The sequence below is a fragment of the Silurus aristotelis genome, assembly GCF_946808225.1.
Source record: "Silurus aristotelis genome assembly, chromosome: 17".
Taxonomy (NCBI): Eukaryota; Metazoa; Chordata; class Actinopteri; order Siluriformes; family Siluridae; genus Silurus; species Silurus aristotelis.
The window spans coordinates 22,108,337-22,131,655 of record NC_139590.1 but is presented as its reverse complement, the minus strand read 5'-3'; the positions used below and the strand labels follow the sequence as shown (position 1 = coordinate 22,131,655).

The 23,319-nt window shown below is 42.8% G+C and overlaps 2 protein-coding genes across 10 annotated transcripts; one reads left to right on the top strand and one right to left on the bottom strand.

The window, feature by feature from the left end:
• The first annotated feature begins 753 nt into the window (after nucleotides 1-753).
• On the top strand, nucleotides 754-6,140 carry faf2 (Fas associated factor family member 2). Its single transcript, XM_083566163.1, has 11 exons — nucleotides 754-901; nucleotides 1,786-1,854; nucleotides 3,557-3,691; nucleotides 3,784-3,860; nucleotides 4,030-4,168; nucleotides 4,262-4,347; nucleotides 4,435-4,526; nucleotides 4,613-4,790; nucleotides 4,868-5,039; nucleotides 5,201-5,344; nucleotides 5,446-6,140. Exons 1-11 carry the CDS (start codon nucleotides 839-841, stop codon nucleotides 5,626-5,628), a joined length of 1,338 nt encoding a protein of 445 aa, XP_083422289.1. The 5' UTR covers nucleotides 754-838; the 3' UTR covers nucleotides 5,629-6,140.
• rnf44 (ring finger protein 44) lies at nucleotides 5,886-22,531 on the bottom strand. 9 transcript variants are annotated; one of them, XM_083566165.1, is made up of 11 exons: nucleotides 22,322-22,531; nucleotides 14,703-14,902; nucleotides 14,071-14,299; nucleotides 13,624-13,791; nucleotides 12,864-13,028; nucleotides 12,582-12,749; nucleotides 12,293-12,408; nucleotides 11,908-11,995; nucleotides 11,605-11,726; nucleotides 11,419-11,518; nucleotides 5,886-11,337 (listed from the first exon to the last, which is right to left on the bottom strand). In XM_083566165.1, exons 2-11 carry the CDS (start codon nucleotides 14,807-14,809, stop codon nucleotides 11,275-11,277), a joined length of 1,326 nt encoding a protein of 441 aa, XP_083422291.1. In that variant the 5' UTR covers nucleotides 14,810-14,902; nucleotides 22,322-22,531; the 3' UTR covers nucleotides 5,886-11,274. The 9 variants fall into 9 exon arrangements, with proteins under 9 accessions (XP_083422291.1, XP_083422295.1, XP_083422293.1 ...); XM_083566169.1 differs by having other exon boundaries at nucleotides 13,672-13,791; XM_083566167.1 differs by having other exon boundaries at nucleotides 12,864-12,986; nucleotides 22,322-22,445.
• Nucleotides 22,532-23,319: the final 788 nt, after the last annotated feature.

Genomic DNA, 23,319 nt, shown 5'->3' with positions numbered 1-23,319 from the left:
GGAACACAGACTCGTATCACCTTTTTGGTAATTTGGAACACTACCAGTGTCACCTTTTCTATCATTTGGAACACAGCCCTGTCTCGAATGTTCTGTCATTTGGAACACAGCCCGTTTTTTTCTGGGTCATTTGGAACACAACCAGTGTCACTTTTTCTGGTATTTGGAACACAGCCCTGTCTTGCATGTTCTGTCATTTGAAACACAGCCCAGTCTCACTTGTTCTGTCATTTGGAACACAGCCCCTTGTCACCTGTTTGGACATTTGAAACACAGCCCTGTGTCGCCTGTTCTGTGATTTGGAACACAGTCCGTTTTTTCTGGGTATTTTGGAACACAACCAGTGTCACTTGTTCTGGTATTTGAACACACCGCCTGGGTGTCCCTTGTTCTGACATTTGGAACACAGCCCTGTCTTGCATTTTCTGTCATTTGAAACACAGCCCTGTGTCACCTGTTCTGTCATTTGTAACACAGCCCTGTGTCACCTGTTCTGTCATTTGAAACACAGCCCCTTGTCACCAGTTTGGTCATTTGGAACACAACCCAGTGTCACCTGTTTTGACATTTGGAATACAGCCCAGTGTCACTTGATCTGTCATTTTTAAACACAGCCGTGTCACCTGTCATTTGGAACACAGCCCTGTGTCACCTGTTCTGTTATTTGGAACACAACCCTGTGTTTGTTGATTTGGAACACAGCCCTGTGCATCCTCCCAGTGCAGCAGGCGGCAGGCGCGAGGCGGAGGCACGCACTCCACGGTGTGACGTGTCTGGTTACGTCGCCTCTGTTTATACGTCATGACGTCGTGTGGAAACGGTTTGGGCAGGAGGTAAGATGGCGGCGCCAGAGGAGCAGGAATTATCTCAGGCTCAGACTGAGAAACTCCTCCAGTTTCAGGTAGCGGCCGGTTTTATTTTCGATTTAAGGCCCCGAGCGCTGGGGTTTTATTCCGATTCTATATCAAGTCATCTTACAATCAGTTTAAAATAAAACTTTTATCCTTATAAAATAGCTGCTAACATTAGCTAAGTCAAGTAGCATTCCGTCACAGTTGCTAGCGTACCTCCCTCGGCGGAGCGAGCACACCTCCCAGCGCGCGCTTTAATTCGCATCGTCATTTTCTGTGGATTTATATGAAATATAATTGTGAATATAGAAAGCTGATAAAACTAAAGCACTCCCAGCTGTTATACTTTATACAATCTAATGTCACTGAGCATCAACTTTGTTAGCCAGCTGTGCTAGCTGCCTCGGTTTCGTCCCTGAGCGCTTGTTCATGCTGCTGTCATCGGGATAAACAGCTGGATTAAAACTTCATTCACATCTTTCTCTCATTTATTTATTTATTTATATATTAGTATGTATGTATAAAATATTAATTACTGGGATTGGTATAGATGTTATATTGCGCGCTATAGGATGATGGTCATTTGCATAGGAAATGAGCGGTTTGAAGCTTTGGCTTGTGAGGGACTTGAACCCACACCCTTCTGGTACAACAGTCACAAATTTCAGCCCTCAGGTAGCATAAAAACAATGACACGAGGTTTACATGCTGTTGTGTAAGAAGAGGAATGAATTACAAAACCCCAACAAAAATCTAGTAACAACAAATTCAGGGCTCCATTTCAATCAATCTGGTTTAGGGGTGCACAAACTTTTGCCATAGATTTTTTCCTGGTGTTTACTAAAAAGTGCACATGTCAAGAGAATAAGAGTGTGATCTGGAGCATGTCTAATTTTCTGATTTTCTCCCCGTGTGTGTGTGTTGGACCGGACAGGACCTGACGGGACTGGAGTCCATGGACCAATGTCGGCGCACGCTAGAACAGCACAACTGGAACATCGAGGTGATGATGCATAAAACAAGATTTTTTTTTTTTTTTTAGCTTTCAGGGATTTTACTTTCTCTTTCCTTTTTGTGCAAAAAAAAAAAAAAAAAAAAAAAGATGCCGGCTCGTCGACTTTTCCCTCTGTCTGCAATGTGTTGGGTAGAATCGTGAAGAATCTAATTCCCAAAATCTATTTTCTATCAATTATACAAGATATTTTATGAGTAACTGCTGAGTCAAGTCAAGAGGCTTTTATTGTCATTTCTACTATACACAGTAAAAACGAGACAACGTTCCTCCAGAACCCTGGTGCTACACTAAACCACAACATAAAGCTACAACACAAAGCTACATAAAGTGCATCCAGTGCAGACAGACAGAACCGCTGCCATGTGGCAGGAGGGTGAAGAGTGAGTGAGGGGTGTGTGGGGTCGTCCACAATGCTGTTGGCTTCGGAGTCTCTCTCCTCTCCGATGATCTTCTCAGCTGTCCTCACTGTCCTCTGCAGGGTCTTGCGATCCGGGACGGTGCAGTTCCCAAACCAGGCAGTGATGCAGTTGCTCTCAATGGTCCCTCTGTAGAACATGGTCAGGATCGGGGGGCGGGAGATGAGCTTTCCTCAGTCTTCTCAGGAAGTAGAGACGCTGCTGGGCTTTTCTTGGTGATGGAGCTGGTGTTGAGTGACCAGGTGGGGTTATCTGCCAGATGAACACCAAGGAATTTGGTGCTCTCGACGATCTCCACTGAGGATCCATCGGTGGAGAATGGCCGCTCTGCGCTCTCCTGAAGTCCACAACCATCTCTGTGGTTTTGTCAACGTTCAGAGACAGGTTGTTCGCTCCACACCAGGCTGAGGGTCGTGGAGAAGGCATCGTCCGTGGAGCGGATTGGACGATACGCGAACTGCATGGGGTCCAGTGAGGCTGGAAGCTGGGTCTCGACGCGCCTCATGACACGCCTCTCGAAGCACTTCACCGCGATGGGTGCGATCGCGACGGGACGATAGTCATTGAGGCAGGAGACAGTAGACTTCTTCGGCACGGGAACGAGGGTCGTTGTCTTGAGGCACGTAGGAACAACGTTGCTGCTCAGGGAGACGTTGAAGATGTCTATAGGCATCCGCTAGCTTTTTCTTCACATTCCCTAAACACTCTGCCAGGAGAATAGAGCTACGAGTCATTGTTTAGAAAAATAAGCTCGGAACAGCACGGTTTATCCGTATCCAGAACGTGCTTCATTAGATACCTGGTTAATCTTTGGGCGTAGAATCCACTACGCAAAAATCACAATCGGGATCTGTTAGATTTTTATCACGTAGATCTTGGAGATGTTTTTCATGTGATCTACGGTGCCCCTGGTGCCTTTTCTGATCAGGGAAGAATCACACAGCACAGCGCATATGTTCTTCTTTAGTTGAATGCAGTTAACAGACAAGTGTATATACACACACTGGAAAGACCGGAGCTAAAACTGTTCCTAATTGGGTAAGAAGACGTAATAACCGGAGATGTGCGCGTCCACATAAAGACTTCCTGTATACCTCACATACTCACATCGTAAAGACCCTATACACCCTGATGACCGATAACACAGGAGCACAAGATTACCACAGCAAACATTGACACATCCATCCAAGTACAGAACAGATGTTTGCCAGTCAGCACTTATTCGGACAAATAGAAGTTATAATGCGTGTTATTGTTTTTTCTTCCTCTTCCAGGCTGCAGTACAAGACAGACTAAACGAGCAGGAAGGAGTTCCCAGCGTGTTTAACCCACCACCTGCCAGACCCTTACAGGTCAACACAGGAGACCACAGAGTGTATAGCTATATCGTCTCAAGGCCTCAGCCTAGAGTGAGTGTTTACGTTCACCCCGGCTTCAAAACATCACTCGGATTGATTTGAATGAACTCAAATATGAAACTTGTGTGTTGGTTTTTTTTTAGGGTTTATTAGGATGGAGTTACTATTTGATAATGCTGCCGTTCAGGTTTACATACTACACGCTTATGGACGTATTCAGGTAACGATCATAAACCCGTTGTAAATATGTAACTGCAATTTTTTTTTTTTCCTAATTGCTTGACTTCATGTGTAGTCGTATGAAAATCTAATTCTAGATCTAGTTCAACTTTCGAACGCTTCTCTAGAACACATCCAGGTGAGCAGTATTCTCTCGTCCCCGTATTCAGGTTTGCCCTGAGATTTATAAGGCCGGATCCACGGGGCCGCGTCACAGATCCGGTCGGAGACGTCGTGTCCTTTATTCATATTTTCGAAGAGAAATACGGGCGCTCGCATCCCGTTTTCTACCAGGGAACATATAGTCAGGTAGGTTTAAACGTTCACACGAGATTCGCCCCGAAGCCGTCTGCTGTTCTCTTTAAAGAGAAAACGCTTATTTGTGGCTCCGTTTTCTTTCAGGCTCTGAACGACGCCAAGCGGGAACTCCGCTACCTGTTAGTTTACCTTCATGGCGATGACCACCAGGACACTGATGAATTCTGCAGGTTTGAACTCTCAGGTGTACTTAATCATGTCTCTTGTGCTCAGCGTGAATTCTCGTGACGTCTCTCTCCATCCAATCTCTGCCTCAGAAACACATTATGTAGTGAAGAGGTGCTGACCTTCGTCAACACGCGGATGCTGTTCTGGGCATGCTCCACCAGCAAGCCTGAAGGATACAGAGGTAACGATCAACATCAACACATCAAGGTCTGGATTACTTTCAGTTTTGTTTTGGTTTTTTACCCAGTGTCCTCCGACTGTGTTCAGTGTCTCAGGCTTTGCGAGAGAACACCTATCCCTTCCTGGCCATGATCATGCTGAAGGATCGCAAGATGACCGTGGTGGGCAGGCTGGAGGGTCTAATCCAGCCTGAGGATCTCATCAACCAGCTGAACTTTATCATGGAGGCCAATCAGACTTACCTGACGTCCGAAAGGCTCGAAAGGTAACCACTGAGTTTCGAATGTAAACGTTGTATACCTCGACCGATCCTGACCGAGCATTTCCTGCCACACTTCTTAGGGAAGAGAGGAATCAGACGCAGGTTCTCCGGCAGCAGCAGGACGAAGCGTACCTGGCTTCTCTGCGCGCCGACCAGGAGAAGGAACGCAAAAAAAAGGAGGAGCAGGAGCAAAAACGGCAGGAAGAAGAGGCGGCGCACCAGACCCGCCTGGCCGAGGAGAGGAGGAAGAGGGTAATCAACACTTTTTTTTTTTTTTTTCCCGTAAACGAGAACGTGTTCAGAGAATAAACGATCGAATGAGAGCTCTTCAGACATTACAATGACTTCATTATTATTATTTTAGGTATTAGTTTCCCACCTCTTACTGATCAAGTTTCCGTCCACGTTCACAGAGTCTCGCCGAAGAGAAAGAGCGCAAGTCTGAGTGTCTTCCTCCCGAGCCGCCACAGGACGACCCAGACTGCCTGGAAATCATGTTCAAGCTGCCGAACGACACGCGCGTGAAGCGGCGCTTCCTCCTGTCCCAGTCTCTGACAGTAAGTCCTTCCCATTTTAAATATTAAATGCTCCGTATCAGTCCAACTCGATACTTGTATTGTAGATCATGAAAATGTACCTTGTTTTGCTCTGCTCTTAGGTAATCCACGACTTCCTGTTCTCCTTGAAAGAAACCCCGGAGAAATTCCAGATCGTGACGAGCTTCCCGCGCCGCGTACTGCCGTGTTTGCCTACGGAGGAGCAGTCGAACCCTCTGACGCTAAAGGAGGCCGGCCTGAGCCGCTCTGAGGTGCTGTTCGTGCAGGACCTCACAGACGATTGACTTTCAGCCCCATAATCATGCTTTCCCTCTCACAAACACACACACACACACACACACACAGACATACAATTGCACTCGGCCCTTTTCTGTTCAAGTCTCTAAAGCGGCCATCGTGTGCAAGGGATCGACGAATCTCCTGCTGAGTAAATTATGGATCCGGCTCACCTTCCTCACAGGTAACGTTTTATGTTAGTGGCAGGTGAACAGCCTTGTAAATACTATATAGATATTTAAAGGCGAGTGTCAGTATAGCCCAATTGTTTTTTTTTTTAATCAAACTTGACCAGCTAACATACAATGAGCGTACGAGGGGCCTAACATTCAATTCACATGAAGGGGGCGGAGCCACAGCTTTTTGATAGTAGTAAGTCTGCCCATAAGTGTGCCTGTGGTCATTCAGCGAAAAAGAAAAAAAAAAACCCAAAACAAAAACGCCTCCTGTTTTCATTTGAACAGGGCTGCTCGTGTAAAGATGTAATTTTCCTATTCTAAATTAAACATTTTAAAAACCACATTGTCGTCATTTTGCCTTGAGAACATTCCAGTGCAGACACGCATAGATGGAAATTGTAGGGATGTGACCAGAGGAATAGAAAATAATAATTTATACCGCGTTATGGCAACACGTTCAAGGCCTGGACAGGGGTTGAGAACGAAATGTTCGTGTTTTTATTATGATAAAGCGGTTTAGAGCTTAACGTAAGAGTCATGATGAGGAGAGACGCAGCGTTCTGACTCACGCAGACCGAAGGGTAATCAGACAGACGTGAGCTCACGCTTCATTTCCCAGAGTTATATCTCCGTTATTTATATTTCAAATTAAAAAGCGAGTGACTGCTTTCTGTGGGAGTTTAATGAGCAATATGATAATCAGAAATGAATAGAAAATGAGGACCGTGCCTTGTAAAACGTGTGTGTGTGTGTGTGTGTGTAAGAAAGCTTCAGACAGATGGTGTAATGGTAAACAGCTGTATTGTGCAAGATCGGTTCAAGCAGGGATTACTTAAGTCTGCGTAGTACTGGTATACATCATACATTTATTAGTGAACAACCCTCTCAAATCAGCCACAACAATTAAAAAAAATATGATTGCACTACTCGGTAAAGCAGAACTAGCAACTTTTCATTTAAAAAAAGTACAAATCTTAAAAATTTTCAATCAGTATACAGACGTGTATATAATAATACACTATACCTAGTTATGTGTTAAATGCTACAAACAATATGATTCAAATGGAATGAAAATTATAGCATTAAGAACCATTTCATATGTATATGTATATATATGTATGTGTGTATACATATACATTATATACACACACACACACACACACACACAAACATATATATATTAGCTTTTTAAATTTTTTTGCTTTTTTTTCTTCCAAATACAAACATGGCAAAAATGAGGTAACTGTAAATGTGCAAGTACCAAAGCAAATAAAAAAATTAATCATAAACCAACTCCCTAACACATAACAGGTGTGGCCCCACCTGTTGGTGGCCCCAGGGGAGGGGGGGTGGTGTTGGTGATGCGACTGGTGGAAATGTGGGGGGTGGCAAGGCTCCGGAGTGGCCCAGACGCCCCCTACAGGCGAGTATTAGGACAGTAAACACGAGCCCACAGCAAGGGGGAAAAAAAAAAAAAAAAAAAAAAGGAAATATATATATATATATATTGGTAAACAATCAGTGGCATCTACAGAGCAATCAACAAATCACAAGTCCTAAAGAATCGGAGCTGCTTATTGGAACACAACTGCACCACACAAGCTGTGAGATTATTTATTAATCAGGATCACAGAAAGACTACAAGATTCTATGTATTTGTATGTGTAATTCATTTTCTTTTTTCTTTTCTTCTCCAGTACAGGTAACACTGAGGTTTAAGGAATCAGATTATTGTGAAAATTTGCTTATAAATCTAAATAAGAGTACAGTATAAACAGCCGTCAGGTCCCTCCCTCCCCAAAAAAGCTAAAATGCTTACGTATATGGCAGCTGACTTTTTTTTTTAATTATTTTTTTTTTTAACCGTAACATTTACAGATAGTGCTTGTTTAAGGTTAAAGACCCTATGGCAGGTACATATTAAGTTTTGGTGAGAGCAAGACGAACTCTTTTTTTTTTTTTTTTTTCTTTCCAGTTTTCTTCAATACACGTAAATTTTTTCTTTTTTTTTATATTCGTTTAAGGCAGATGCACTTGATGTGATCGCGCGGGCAGTAAAATACGCGGCGTCGCGCGCATAACAGTTAACCATTAACAGTAAAAATAAAAAAAATTTAAAAAACTCAGTCCAAGGGAAAAAAAAAAAAAAATTCACAACCAAAACAACCCCTGTTTGCTCTTAACTGATCGTTTTTAGGGGCGACTACTAGCACGGCATGCTGTAAAGATTACGTGAAAAGTCAAGAGTTGTAGCACACGCACGCACGCGCACACACTCACGCATACACTATTGCATTCCGGTACATGTGAATGGAGCGGCAGACATCTAGCACCGTTTCACTATATGGCTTTCAGTGATTCGAGTTTTTTTTTTTCTTTCTTTTTTCAGGCAAGTCAGTTTTTCAGTCGCTGAGGCAACAGCAGAAGCACGAATGTATTCGAGAGGCAAACATTTATTTATTTTTTTCTTAAAAAAAAAAAAAAAAAAAAAAAAAAACACGGCCCTCACCGTCTACACCAAGCCGAGCTCGCGAAATTATGATCGGTTTGAGCGCTTCGTCTCGCGCGGTTCTGTGCAGTACGATGCATGGCAGTTTTTTAGCTGAGCCAGAAATCCCCCAGAACCCGAAGCCAACTATAATAATAATAATAATAATAATAATAATAATAATAATAAACAAAGAGTAAAACCAGCCGGGATCTGGTTAAGACACGCATGCATACTGTGCACGAGTAAATATTCGCCCACACGTCTATATTTCACTGAAATATTTTTTTTTAATATTTATATTTTTTTATATATATATATATCCCCACCCCCATGCCAAAATAAAAAAATAAATCAGAACTGGTTCAGGTATGATAATGCGCTTGGCCGTTTTTCTCTTTTTTATATCTATAATATTTTTTTTCTGATATTTTTTCTTCACAAGTACAAAAACCCCAAACATGAACATTTTTGAGGAACATTTGAAAAATTGGTCGCTGTGACACGTTGCCTATTCTCTCATATTTTGCTCTTTTTCTTTATTATTTTTTTGAAGTCTCTTTTCTTTCTTTGCATGCCGGTCTCGGTGTAATATTATTATTATTATTATTATTATTAAATACGGTTAAAAGGATTACACGTAAAATATGCACGGCCTGAGGAAAACTGAGAAAATTGTTCCAATCGATCCGTCAATCATTTCATCCCCCGTCTGCCTGTTTTCCTTTTTATTTTGAAACTGAGAGGCCCTGAGAATATTTTTGTCTTTTTCTTCTTTTTTTTTTATTTTTATTTTTTTTACTTTTCTCCAAAATATATGGTCAGTGAACGGATATGTATACACATTAATATCAAAAGTGTGGTTTAAATTCATCACAATGGCTTTTTTTTAACCTGGTGAGCATCAGTTACAGACTCGCATGCTAAAAAAAAAAAAAAAAAAAAAAAAAAAAAAACACACAAATGCCCCCCCCCCTTATTATTATTTTTTTACCCATAAAGCGAGTCTGCTTAGAACTGCTACTCGGTGTACACAAGGAAGCAAGAATATATAGATATTTATATTTATAGAGATCATATATTTGTGTTCTATAATCGGTATAGCAAAAAAGAAAAAAAACACCCTTTCATCCCTGTCGTTTTTTTTTTTCCTCCCACTTTTTTTTTCTATGCAGAGCGAACCGAGAGCTGAGCAGGTTGTACAGTGCATTTTCTAAACAACGACCTTATTTTTTTAATTATTTTTTTTTTCCCTCTTTGAATCGTGGTATCACTACAGTCAGCTGGCACACACAAGCAGAGTCGACGACGCGCTATGGGGCGTTTCCCCCCCCACACACATTCTTTTGTCTCAATACAAGACGGCAATTGGATGCTATGCGTACGATGCTTCGCCTTTTACGTCACTTCACATTGCTACCGTGGCCCCGCCCCGCCCCCCCACGCAAAAAAATAATCATAATAATAATTAAAAAAAAGCATGCACCACACCAAAGATACACCGTGCTAGTGCTCTGCCCCTCAATCCTGAAGATAAAGCCAATAAATAACACCAGTATTTAAAAAAAAAAAAAAAAAACTACAGAGATTTTTTTTTTGTTTGTTTGTTTACGACTAGTTTGTGCTTGTCAACGTCTTGAAGAAGGCAGAGCTGTATCCTTGGAGAGTGTATTGAATTATTGAATATTTGGCTCACAGAAGAGGAAAAGCCCGGTCCTCCGAAAGAGAAAAAAAAAACCCAAAACTAAAAAAGGCTTCATTCAGGACACTCATTGCACATATTGCTTTCTGCAAAAGGGACACAATGTTTTTCCCCCCCGAAGTTTTTTGGACGTCAGGTGGAAGTGAAATTCCCTTCGCCGCTGTCCCGCTGAACCGGCGCGTGAAATGCAGCAAGAAGCTCGTCGAGTCAGAAAGTATTGCTAACCTAAAAACAACAGTCCATGAGAAACCATCCAGGAGAGATTGAGGACGAGAGGGTGCGAACATAGCGAAGGAACGATGGAGGGATGAAGGGATGAAGAAAGAGAGGAGGGCTTCCCCGAGCAGTACAGCCAAGGTTTGGTGGGCGGCCCGAGGTCACAGGTCCTCGTCCTTGTGACCGTTTCCAGTGCAGCAACAGTGCAAAAACTCCACAGCGATGAGGCCCAGGAGCAGACATGTTCTCACTCTCACACACACACGCACACACACACGCGTGTCCTGTTCAGTCTGCGTTCCTTTTTTTTTTTTTTTTTTTTTGCCGTTCACGCTCACGTTAGCGAAGCTGGGAAAGAGCTATTGAGATCGATCGATACATTATTGCAGAACGTACATTATTAACAAGTCACTTCAGCCCGTCGCCTGTACACACATGCAGCTAATGAGCAGGCGACGCTTTCCCCCCCCTAAAGACAGTGGAATGGACCAAATCTCGTTTCACCCCCCCTGATTGAGCAATCGTCGAACCCGCTCCCAGGCTTCCCCATTCTCAACACCGCTAAATGCACAAATTATTTCTAAGCGAACAGCGAGAACACGTTCGACCGTGTAAACAGATGCCAACACCACACAGGCTAATCTTTGGAATCGGCGAAAAATAAGAAAACGTACAGGAAAGAAAAAAAAAACAGGGGCGAGGGATGAAAACGAGAATTCGGTGGGAGTTTTTGCCGGGCCAGAAGGAGGCAGTAGCTTGCGTGAGAAGCACAGCGGAGGTCTAACACAATCCGTACATCTTCGAAGATTGCTTATTGGTCGAGTGTTTATAAAGGGGAGGGGTTTCCGAGTGTGTAGGAGATGCTTCTACGTTTTGCTGGATGGCACAGGCGGGGTGAGAGGGGGTGTTTGTTGTTTTTTTTTTTGTTTGTTTGTTGTTTTTTTTTGGGGGGGGGGTCCGTTGCGCACATGTATTATGTGTGTGAGAGTGTGTGTGTGCGCCCGCTCCCACCACACACTCCAAGGTTTGTGCTGTTTTATCCAGTGAAGGACGACGGAGGCCCCCGGACTCACTCCACGTCACGGTGAACTTCGGAAGCGTCCGCGCGGCAGATCGGACAGGTGCGGTTGGTCTGCGGAGGACAACAAGCGCGCAATCGTTTACACACTCGCATAAATAGAACTGTAAACAAAAAGTGCTGTAAGCCGCTTACCTTTAACCACTTGTCCACGCACTTGGCGTGAAACTCGTGATTACAGGGTAATACTCGAAGTAGCTGCCTTGATTCAAAATCGCTAAAGCACACGACGCACCTGTAACGGGACGCAGAGGGGAAAAAATGACTACGCCGTAAAAATCGCGCACTTCCTGCTGCTGAAGGCGAGACCGGCCCACTTACAGGGTCTGTTCTGATTGGTGTTTTTCCGAGTTGAACCTGTAGGACGGAAGCTGTTCGATGTCGGCTTTCGTCAGTCCTCTGGGTTTGGCTTCTCCGAGTCGCTCCGCGAGGTTCAGTAACGCCTGCATGGGGGGGGAAAAAACCCGTTAGGCACGTGCTCCTCACCCCCAAAATACAAGCGTTATCGTTTCTACGGTAGCGTCTTAGGGACGCTGTTTGTTTTTGTTTGTTGATATGGTGATGCTAGCTGTAATAAGATTCGGGGGTCCGGTGTGTTAACGCTTTATAAGAGGAAGGACTCACTTCGTAATTCTCCATCTCCACGTCGTCCACGTCCAGGTCCAAACTGATAGCAGGACCCACAGCAGTCGGAGGTACAGGAAGCATCGAGCTGTAAAGACAGACAAGCCACAGGACAAACGTTACCCCTGAAACACTACGTTCAACACGCCCACAAGCCTAGATTCAGACTAGAAGATTTTAATGCCCACTTGGTTGGCATCATGCCCTCCACACAGAGAGCAAAAATCAATTAGATCTCGCCTGTGTGTGTGCAAACATCGATATGCGCTTTGCTAGGGCATAAAGAGTGTTCCTATTCCACTCGAGAAGAACCTAAAGGCATTTGCACAAGTCTATTATACATAAATCTACAAAGTCCATCAATATAACTGGTAAAGACTCTTACAGGAAGTAAGGGAGGAAGCCGGGGTAGTAGGGCGGAGGAGGGGGCGGAGGCGGCAGTGGCTGTTGTAAGCGATACCTCTGGCCACTCCCACGTCTGGGCAGCATGTGTGGATACGGCTGCAGGGACACACAAGACATGTGGATACAAGCTGACGTGAGCACGTGATGAAAAATAACAACGCAGCATTGTCTCGGAAATATTTTTCCAGACTCTTGAAACGAGGGTCCTCGCAGCAAGACACGTTAATAAAAACCTACTGAAGCACATCTTGGAGAATTTCCTCACTCACCACCGCAAAGGGCAGCTCCTGGTGTAGGGGTTCCTGGGGCAGGTGGTACTGCAGGGGCATGGAGGGGGGCATGGCTGCTGGTGGGTGATGAGCCGCAGGGTACGAGAACGTTCCCAAATGGTGCTGCTCTCCTCTCAGGTCCACCTCGTTCTCCACTCTTTGCAGAGGCTGAGGAAAGACGTACGACGGACACGTTTGTCCACTAAGAATTTTGCTATAAAAAAAAGTGAACAGAGATCGAATTGAGACGAGGCAAGAGACTCGCCCCGGTGAGGGTCCTACCATGCGCGGATGCTGAGGCTGCAGGGGGATGAAGTGGCTGAGTGGCCCCAGTGGCTGATGAGGCGCCACCGGAGGGCTCGTGTGCAGAAGAAAAGGCTCGCTGGAGATCAGAGGCGGAAAGGCCTGGTAAGACACAGGTAAGGGCACGGTGCACCCCTGGATTAGCTGCAAAGACACAAATAAACACTGGCGTTTTCATCAACGAACTAAACACTTCACTCAACTCTACTGTGGAGACTAAACAAGGGGTGGTTTCGATTTAGATCTACCCCATGACTTTGTACTGGGGTATAAAATAGATAGATTAGGCTGGATTACATGTAAACTTTGGGTTCTGCGGTGAGGGGGTACTCGGCCTTCACATCTCACACTGAAACATTTCTATCATTTTACAGCTTCTATCATTGATTATGTCTCAAGATGCAGATGAGCTTTTTCTGAAATCCGTCCATGAAATTCATCACAATACACAACACGAGGGTGGAAGCTGCCATGTCGACAAAACAGATGCAATGAATTAAGCGGATGACTGGCTAAAAACAACGCACACAGTGGCTGTAATGATGCTCCGGCCTATAAGCGTTAAAGGAACTGTTTGACCGAAACGCCACCGAAGGAACGAAGGACCCGGTGTTAATATTCGTTTCTCCCTTTTTGGTTAAACAGTTCTTTTAAGTGGACGTTAAAGCTGGAGCAGAGTGGGATGCGCGCTCTACAAAGACGGCACTGACGCTTCCGGCTCTTCCTTGTTCAAACTCACAGGAGGAGGAAGGCAGCAGAGCAGAGAGAGCTGTCCGCTGAACATTACCGAGCATGCTGGGAGCTGCTGCGCGTTGCATGCCGGGATCGGCTGGCCCGTGTGCATTGGGAAGCCGTGGGTCGTCACCGTGGTAACTGTGTAAGAGATCGGAACGGATCCTTGGTGCATCTTTGGGAGGGGGAGGAAAACGAGAATGTGATTTAGAATCAAAATATACATTAAATCTCACACACACACACACACACACACAAAATACTACTCTCCAGGGCAGAGTCGTCTTCTGTTCGAAGTTTTTTAGTAATAATAATAAAATCTGTCGGACAGACGACAAGTGGAAAAACTCCCCACGCCAGAGACGTGTTCCAAAAAACCGAACCAAACACCTCATTGTCATCAACACAAGACAAGAACTGCGGGAGAACATCCAGAATAGACTCCTGAGCCTACTTGTTCATGAAGGTCCACCATGATGGAGGTCTGCTGCGGTGGGTGTGTGGACGGGTGGAGCATGCGGGGCGGCACGCCGGCTTGGCTGTACTGCCTCGCCTCCTCTACAGGAACGGCTTGGCTCTGCTGCTGCTGCGGGAATGAGGCGTGGGGGAAATTCTCATCCTGCCGCAGGGAAGCGTGCACAGCCGCTCGGTCTCGCTGCCCCCACTGCCAGCGCCCTGGAGGACTACAGAAACAGACTGTAAGCACATCTGCAAATATTTGCACATGGTGGACAAACAAGGACACAATTTCAAAGTAAATAAAAAAAATAAAAAAATAAAAAAATAAGACAGGTTGATGAGCCTATTATTCTCTGGCCTCACCTTTCACAGCTACGACCCTCAAGGTAGACTTGGTGTAAGTGAAGGAATCATTAAAACCAACCACTATTTGCTCCATATAATTTCTTTCTGCTTCGTCTCTCAGGTTTGCTTTCAACACATCCTATTTCTCATTCTCCTGCTCCCTGATTCACTGTTGTTGCCAATCCAACGGCATGGTGCCGTGACCCGAATGGCTCATTAACACCGTTAGCATCAAAATAAATAGAATGCGATACAAAGTTTGTCAGAGCAAAAAGGTCCCACCTTCTCCTGAGGTGCACGGGCGCGTTGCAAGGACCCCCGATGAAGCTCCTATGGTTTAAGGGGGCTGTTGGCGGCCGCCTATTCACAGCTATTTCCCATGGTCGCATTGGGGACGTTGTGAAGAACGAGTCGCAGCCGCGGGTGGGGGAGCACTGCTGCTCGAGGCGCTCCGGTCCGGCGGCCTCAGATTCTCTTCAGCTCTGGTAGAGACACACAAGCTGAAAGGGTAGGGCAGACACTTTTGGAAAAAACAACCCCCTCCCCCAAAGCACGCAGCAGTTTCTACTATTTCTAACTGACCAGTTTTGGTTCACAGTGTAGCCTGAAGTAGTCCTGGTTGCCAGGAACAGAACCTGATTATGCAGTTTTCTGCTGCTGTAGCTGACCTGCGTTGGGGTATGACGTATGGTGCGTTCTGAGATGCTTTTCTGTCTACAAATCGGTTGCCTATAACGAGAAACTAAATGAGGGACTAGCAAGGGAACAGCGTTTATAGCTGCTATAACATTTGTGACAATTAGATTACAAGCTCATACTGGAATATAATGCAGAGCACCAAGGCACAGCAAAAGTTTCTTTCCCCAGGCATGAACACTTAAACGCTCGGCCTATTGTGCAATAAAGTAAACATACTTAACATTGTGTAGAACATCACTGTTGTATAGGAAACCACTGTCAGGGTTTTCTTAGGTATGATTGAGACAAAACTCATTCCTTCTAAGTGCAAACATGGTTGCTTTTTCTGATTCTGGTGTCACAATTCATATGGTACATTATATACGTTGAGCAGACAATAACCGCTCAATCATACCCAAGAAAACTCAGACAGTGGTTTCCTATAGAACAATGATGTTCTACACAATGTTCGGTAATTATGTGCACCTGTAAGACATGTACAGACCACCGTGTTATACTGCAACGTAGGGCTTGAAGATCTGGATGAAGTAGAGCAAGATCATTCCTGTGGGAGACGGCTTGCCTCAGATTCATTATTACTAAATCGAGATTTAGTGTGAATCCTACACCGTATAATATACTGACACGAAAGATTATATACAGGCCATGTGAAGTACTGAAGCGTGTGTGTACTCTACAGCTTTCATTTGTACAATATATAATTAATCAATTCTTTTTAAACTGAAATGTTTCATGCATCGTAAAAAAACATATGTTACAGGCGTGGGAACGTCCAAGTGCACCCTTTTTGAATTAGAGTCGACACGTCGGGACATTCCTCCACAGTGACGTGTGAGACGCTTTCAACGTTCAGCCGTGAAACCGTACTGACGTTGCGGTTGTGTTTTTTCTCTCTCTCTCAACTTATTCATCAAGACTTTGAGCAGGCTGATCAGCACACCTCAACAAAAAACTGTAATAAATAGACATTCGGTAGCAAGACGAAGACGTGTTCACTTTTTAAGCCTGGTTCCTCTCAAGGTTTCTTCCTCTTCAAGTTTGAGACTTTTCCATTCCAGTGTCACTACTACTGTGTCTTTAGGACCAAACTATAGGAAGTAAACGCATTCATATTTTATGATTATTATGAGATTCTTTATCTCCATAAAGCTGTTTTGGGAAAATGATCAACGTGCTATAAAATAAAACTGAACGATGAGGGGAAAATACTCAATTCCTTTAGTTTGGGTCCAATACAAAAAAGTGTATGCAGGTAAAAATAGCAAAAGAAATTCATGAATTAGTGAACAATCGAATGTATGACGTCATTCATTGACTATTTGTCCTAGCATGCTTGTCTTATATTTCAATCGACAAAAAAAAAACAAATACATGCAGTATATAATGTAGTACATAAACACTAATGAACTTTAGAGCGACCAGTCGAGGTGTTTTGTATTATACCGCGCATGCGCAGAATGAAAACGTGCACTCAACAAAGATGCATACTTAATCAAAATAGTAAATAAAATAGAAAAAAATTAATCATTGGGATAGGATTGTTGGATTAAAAGATTTAATGCGGATTTAGAATCTGAATTTGGGTTTAATTAATTATTTGGGGCTGATTATTTTGTGGTATGGAGGGAAGCAGCACCATGTGCTCAGAGACAAAGCAAAACAACAAAGAGGAGTGTAGTCTCGCGCACACACACACACACAATCCAACCTGTGCACAAAAATCTCCCACTATTAAACCAATTCTGATCGTAAAGACACGTGTCTAAAACCTGTCTAAGAGGGGCACGTGTGGTGTTGTGAATCTAAAGAGCGAGTACAAAGGAGCACATGGGGCTTGGTTTTGTTGTTAGCTTCCCGAGCTAGCTGTGCTTAGCTCCAAGGCACAGCAAAAAAAAAAAAAAAAAAAGAATAGGCGAGGGAATACACGTGAAACGTGAGGGCCACGGTTTAGGATGTGATCTTTATTTGGCGTGGAAAAAAAGAAGACCGGAAAGGAAGCAGCTGATGCTGAAGTTACTGCTGCTGCTGTTGTTGTTGTTCATGCAAACGAGCTGAACCCAAACAGGAAACGCAGGGTTTAGCCGAGCTCGAGCGCGCTACGTGCAAATAATAGATTCACCCAAAAAAATAATAAAAAAAATAATTAATAATGTAACTAGATTAAAATGTATATTTTAAGGAGGTTATTCTTTATATTAGAAACGGTTATACATCGTGTATATATATATTTAAAGAATCCTCCATACTGCAGGAGATGCTAGGTTTAGGCTTAGCATAGCTTACTTGTTTCCTGGCGGGTTCCGACTTCCGACGCTTGTGATCCGCAAACCAGGCTTATTTTATTATTTTTGCACAAATATTTGCAGTTTATTCGATATTTTTAAAGTGAAAGATAACTCGTATGCATGCTTGGTTGTTGTTTCCTTCCTCCTCCTTCTTCTTCGTCTCCGCTTTGTATCCTTCTCTCCGTCCCGCTTTCAGCTTGTTGATTGGCGCTCCTGGTTTTGCATTTATTTTATTTATCTGTCCTCAAATACTAGTTGACTTTAGATTTAGACTTAACACGGAACTCTCCTGCAACAACGTCTAATTCCCGAGCATGTCCACTGAGCATGTTGTCGTTGTGTCGCTCGCTTGCTTGCGTCCCCCCCCCCACTGGTGATGACGTCATCCGCCTGACGTAGCCACGCCCCTTCCGTCTCTCCATTCCCCCAGACAACACATCAGGAGAAGGTCAGCCAGAAGAATTTCATCTACTAAAAATACATCGTCTGCACTGGTTACTTATGGATAAAACGAGTCCATAAAAAAATATCTCTGGGTCCTGGTTCTTCTAGCAGCTTGGTGCCATGATCAGGATGCCTCACTGAAGGTGCAATAGCTTCTATAAAACCAGTTGCAAACAAAGCTACAAAACATCAGCAGTCCTCCACCATATCACTGTAAAAGGGCAAATCAAGGCAGTCACTAAAATCACTGGATCCTCCGTGGAGATTGTAGAGAGCACCGAATTCCTTGGTGTTCATCCGGCGGAGAACTTTGACCTGGTCACTCAACACCAGCTCCATCACCAAGAAAGCCCAGCAGCACCTCTACTTCCTGAGAAGGCTGAGAAAAGCTCATCTCCCTCCCCCCCATCCTGACCACGTTTTACAGAGGAACCATTGAGAGCATCCTGAGCAGCTGGATCACTGCCGGGTTTGGGAACACCATCTCGGATTGCAAGACCATAGAGACGATAGTGAGGACAGCCGAGAAGATCATCTGAGTCTCTCTCCTCTCTATAACAGACATTTACACTATACGCTGTATCCTCAAAACTAGTTGCATTGTGGAAGACCCCACACACCCCTCACTCACTCTTCACCCCGCTCACTCTTCACCCCGCACACCCCTCACTCACTCTTCACCCCACACACCCCTCACTCTTCACCCCACACATCCCTCACTCACTCTTTACCCTGCACACTCACTCTTCACCCCGCACACCCCTCACTTACTTTTCACCCCCACACCCCTCACTCACTCTTCACCCCACACACCCCTCACTCACTCTTCACCCCACACACCCCTCACTCACTCTTCAGCCCACTCACTCTTCACCCCACACACCCCTCACTCACTCTTCACCCTTCTACCATCAGGGAAGCAGTTCTTAAGCATTCGGGGCCTCAGATCCAGACCATCCAAAGCCATCAGTCTCTTCAACACACAGGACTGAACTGGAACTAAAACTCTCTCTCTCACACACACACACACACACACACACACACACACACTGAACTGTGTGTTGCTAAGCTGCTGCAAATCTGAACTCAAACACACACTCTATAAAGTTCTATAACGTCTTCCCGTGCACATAACAGGCTTCATGAAGACATGTTTTGCCGAGGCTGAAGTGGAAAAACCTGACCTCAACCCCAAACCTCTTCACCTGACATCAGCACCTGATCTCATGCTCTTGTAGCTGAATGGACACAAATCTCCACACCCACACCACAAAATCTAGTGAAAGAACCAAAGAGCTTATAATAATCATGATTGTGAAATTGGCCTTTTTTATTAGCACACATCGGTATGATATATAACCTGATTGGTGGCGGTAAATAGCCATCAAACATTTTCTTTTGAGTGTAAAGATTTACAAGCCAAAAAAAAAGCCCCCCTTCTGGTATATCTCTTATAGTGTATAAGATGTATACAGTAAGAGTGGCAATAATTTTTCAGCTATTTACTTAATTATAGGTCATAAAGCATTTATTAAATGTCTAAAAAAAAAAACAGACGAGTGATTGAATAGAACTGAACTGAGAAAACACGAAGGGAATGTTTACACAGGGTGAAATGCAGAAGTTCCTCCTGTTCTTTGTTCTTTATGTAACTAGTTTAGTTGAGCAAAAAAAAATCACTCATTACTTCTAATCAGTCAGTTGATGTGAACTCTCTCAGGCAGGCAGAACTTTTTCATCAAATAGATGACACAGCATTTTCTGGTCAGCTCTAAGAGCAGTGACTTTAGCAACAATAACTAATCACGGTCATTTATTCATGATGTATATTACATTAACGCCATTACCAAGCTTGCTGTGGCCAGAAGACCTTCCTGCTCTGCAATTCATAACTTTTTGAAACCTTTATTAGGCAGTTTTTTCGTTTATATCGACATGCGATCAGCTCCAGCGCTTCTTTGGAGGGTCCTCCTGCCGTGCCGCCATCAACATCGTATAAAAAAAATCAACCCTATTAACCAGCACGGTTCTGATGTAACTCATAATACATGCAGTTTGATGATATTTTTCATAGCAGATTAGTGGCGAGGAGGTCGTGAGGTCAAATTCCATGACAGCAAGGTCATTAATATGACTGTTGCTATGGTGAAGGCGAGTAGACATTCATAAAATGGATCTTCCAGTGTCAGCCCTATATTTCAGGTTGTTTTCCACCACAAAAAGTCTTCATTAGGGGATGACTTTTAACTTCTGGAAAACTTTTCCAAAGTTGTTACACATGTATGCATGATCGTCACGAGTTAACTCGCGAATAACCGCAACTCAATCGCACATTTTTCTCCGTTTTAAATGTACCTTAAATGAATACTTTTCAAGTTTTGAATCCTCTAATCAACATGGACGAATATTGATGCTTTATGCAAATTATTAGTGAAACCAGACTCAACATAGAGCATGAAGACAAAATATTCTTGCAAATGTTTTACGTTTTAAATGACGTAAATCGTCAGGACACCGAATAGAACTTTTGCTATGTTTCCACACGGACGGCTTTGATTGCCGGACGTGTGCTTTATCTGAAACTTGGCACATCAGTAAAACGAATGTTTGGTGATTAAAAAAAGATTTTATGGTGGAGTTAATTTTTTGGGTTTTTTTATCTGATTAAAGAAAGGATGTGTCACATTGCAGGTTTGAATTTCGCCCTTTTTTATATTTATTTATTTATATATTTTTTTTGAAAAATAGTCAAACAGAAATGCATCAATTGTGCGTTAATAAAATTAGTGCCGTTAAAATGTATCTGCGTTAATGCTTTAGTAACGTGAGGTCCTAATATAATATACGTATATGTTGTATAAATGCTGTTGTGACATTTTTTTTCGTCACACAAACCCGAACAGTGTATCGCCTACACCTGTTAACTCCATACATACTAACGTAAATCCGATTTCTTGGTTATTGTATCCGCTCCGTTTTTTTCACTTTAATAATATGAACTGTATTGTATGGTAACGTAAATGTCACAGCTCAGAGCTCAGACTTCACATTTCTTAGTAATTACCATCACACAAAACGCACTTGTACATCAGTGGTGAAGGAACTGACAAATAAATATTATTTTCGTCTCATGATCGAAAGTTTTTACCATTTTAGGCCGTCGTCTTTATAATATACTATTAATACCATTATTTCACAAGTTCGTATGAAATGTTCACTTGTTATAACAGTGTTTAAATGCGTTTAATGAGTGTGAGAACATCACATAATGAACACATTCACACTTCACAGCAGAAGTTATATAATCCTACACATGCTTTGTGTTGGAAGTCTTTCGGACCAGAAAATGAGGCAATTGATTGTGTAAAATTTAGACTTTGTGAGAAATGAGCCTCTGCTTCTTTTTTTTTAGGATGAAAGAACTGTGATAAGTCCATCACAAGCAAACCATCAATCCTACATCCTGTTTAGAAAGTGACGTCACCTATTCCTTTAGCCTATTGAGCTGACAATAGTAATAAGTGCTATTATTATTATTATTATTATTATTATTATTATTATTATTTTATTATTATTATTACTTTCTATTTTATATATATATATATATATATATATATATATATATATATATATATATATATATATATATATATATATATATATAAATAAATAAATTGAATCTGCTGTTTGACTGGAAACAGAAACGTGCCGTGTTGCATTTAAACAGTAAACCAGACTATATAGGGCGCACAATTGATGACGTCTGAATGCTATGCTGTGAAGTGCACTTATGTAGGGAACATGGAACCGTTTGGGATTTGGCCACGAGTTACGTAAAGCTTTGCGCCAATTGACCAGCCGGCGAAAAAAAAAAAAAAAAAAAGATGTGAGAAATTTTTCGGATTTATTTAAAGAAATATATTTTTTTAAATCTGAATTTAAATCTGAATTCATTCGATTATTTTATTATAACAATAAAAACAGGGGCATGTGTTTATTTTTATTTATTTATGCACAACTATGCGGGATATTAGAGCAAAATAAAATTTAGTTTATTCTTTCTTTTTTTCTTATTATTTATTTTTTTGGACACCAATACATATATGGGCTTTTTAAAGGATATAATCAGAGATGATGTGCATCGTTGTGCAGAATAAAATAATAATAATAAAACACCAGAGTATCAGAATAAAATCCATTCCTGATATAATCCTAATAAAATCCCTCCAGACTGAAGCAGAAGGTCATGTGAGCTCTATGCATCTATCCATAAACCCAAGTAGGGCGCATCTTCATGCACTTCCAGTCCAGTCTGATGTGTAAACACTGGAAGAAACCAGAGGAGCTCTCCAAAGGCGAAAACACACACACACACACACACACACACACACACACACACACACACACACACACACACACACACACACACACACACACACAGCGCGCGTGCAAACATCTAAAATCATAGCCTACCTGATGGTTAATTTGCATGGATTTCACTCCCTGGTCCCATCTCTCATCCACACACACTGAAACATTCAGCACTGAAAGATAGAACCTGGAGGCGCATCAGGACAATCCAAAGCAGATCTGTGTGTGTGTGTGTGTGTGTGTGTGTGTGTGTGTGTGTGTGTGTGTGTGTGTGTGTGAGAGAGAGAGAGAGAGAGAGAGAGGAGGAGAGAGAGGAGGAGAGAGAGAGATGTCATGTTTCTCTGTGCTGTAATTTCAGAAACAATACAAAGCTGGACATCTGATCAAACATCCTCCCTCATGAGATTTGCTGTTATGATTTCAGGGATGAGAACCAACTCCTGTATGGAGCAGATTTTAGAAGGAGCTCTGGAGATTTTTCTGTGTGCTTTTTGTTTTACCGTAAAGACTGTAGTCGTTCTGCCAAATGTCCCAGTCCTCCTTCACTGCATCTCAGTATGCCCTCATTGACCCTGCCCTCCATCATCTTAAAGCAATAGTCCAGAATTTTTCAATCCGATCCTGCAATTTGTCTGCAGATTTGGAGATGAGCTTCATCACCCAAAAGAACATTATAGCAGAATGATCAGAAAAAAAAAATCACAATTTATTTGTCACATACACATACATACGACGATGGTGGAATAAGATGGGTAAAAAAAAAAAAAAAAAAACCAAGAAAAAGAAGGCAGATAAATAAAGAGTATAAACCATATGAAATATAAAATATATGAATATATATATAAGAAAAAAAGGTATGCTTATTACAGTAAAACAGTCCAAATTTAAGGTGGTTGATGTGATTGTCCTTAAAGCAACAAGAGTTTTGTTGTGGGCTTAAGATCTTCCACTGCAACCCATGTATCTTCATGGTGTAAAAGGTTTTGGTCTCCTAGTTCAAGTGAACAACTTGGCAATGGCTTGTGGGAATTGTAGTATCTGGGTATAATCCGGAGTAAAAATCTCATTCAGAGCTCATAGATTTACTACTGTGTCCACAA

Coding starts and splice junctions, on each gene's coding strand:
- faf2 (XM_083566163.1), top strand. CDS start 839: ATGGCGGCGCCAGAGGAGCAGGAATTATCTCAGGCTCAGACTGAGAAA. Junction 4,527..4,612: donor CAAGCCTGAAGGATACAGAG/GTAACGATCAAC, acceptor GACTGTGTTCAG/TGTCTCAGGCTTTGCGAGAG. Junction 5,345..5,445: donor TCCTGTCCCAGTCTCTGACA/GTAAGTCCTTCC, acceptor CTCTGCTCTTAG/GTAATCCACGACTTCCTGTT.
- rnf44 (XM_083566165.1), bottom strand. CDS start 14,809: ATGCGACCATGGGAAATAGCTGTGAATAGGCGGCCGCCAACAGCCCCC. Junction 13,029..13,623: donor TCTGCTGCCTTCCTCCTCCT/GTGAGTTTGAAC, acceptor GTGTCTTTGCAG/CTAATCCAGGGGTGCACCGT. Junction 11,727..11,907: donor TGGAGATGGAGAATTACGAA/GTGAGTCCTTCC, acceptor CCCCCCATGCAG/GCGTTACTGAACCTCGCGGA.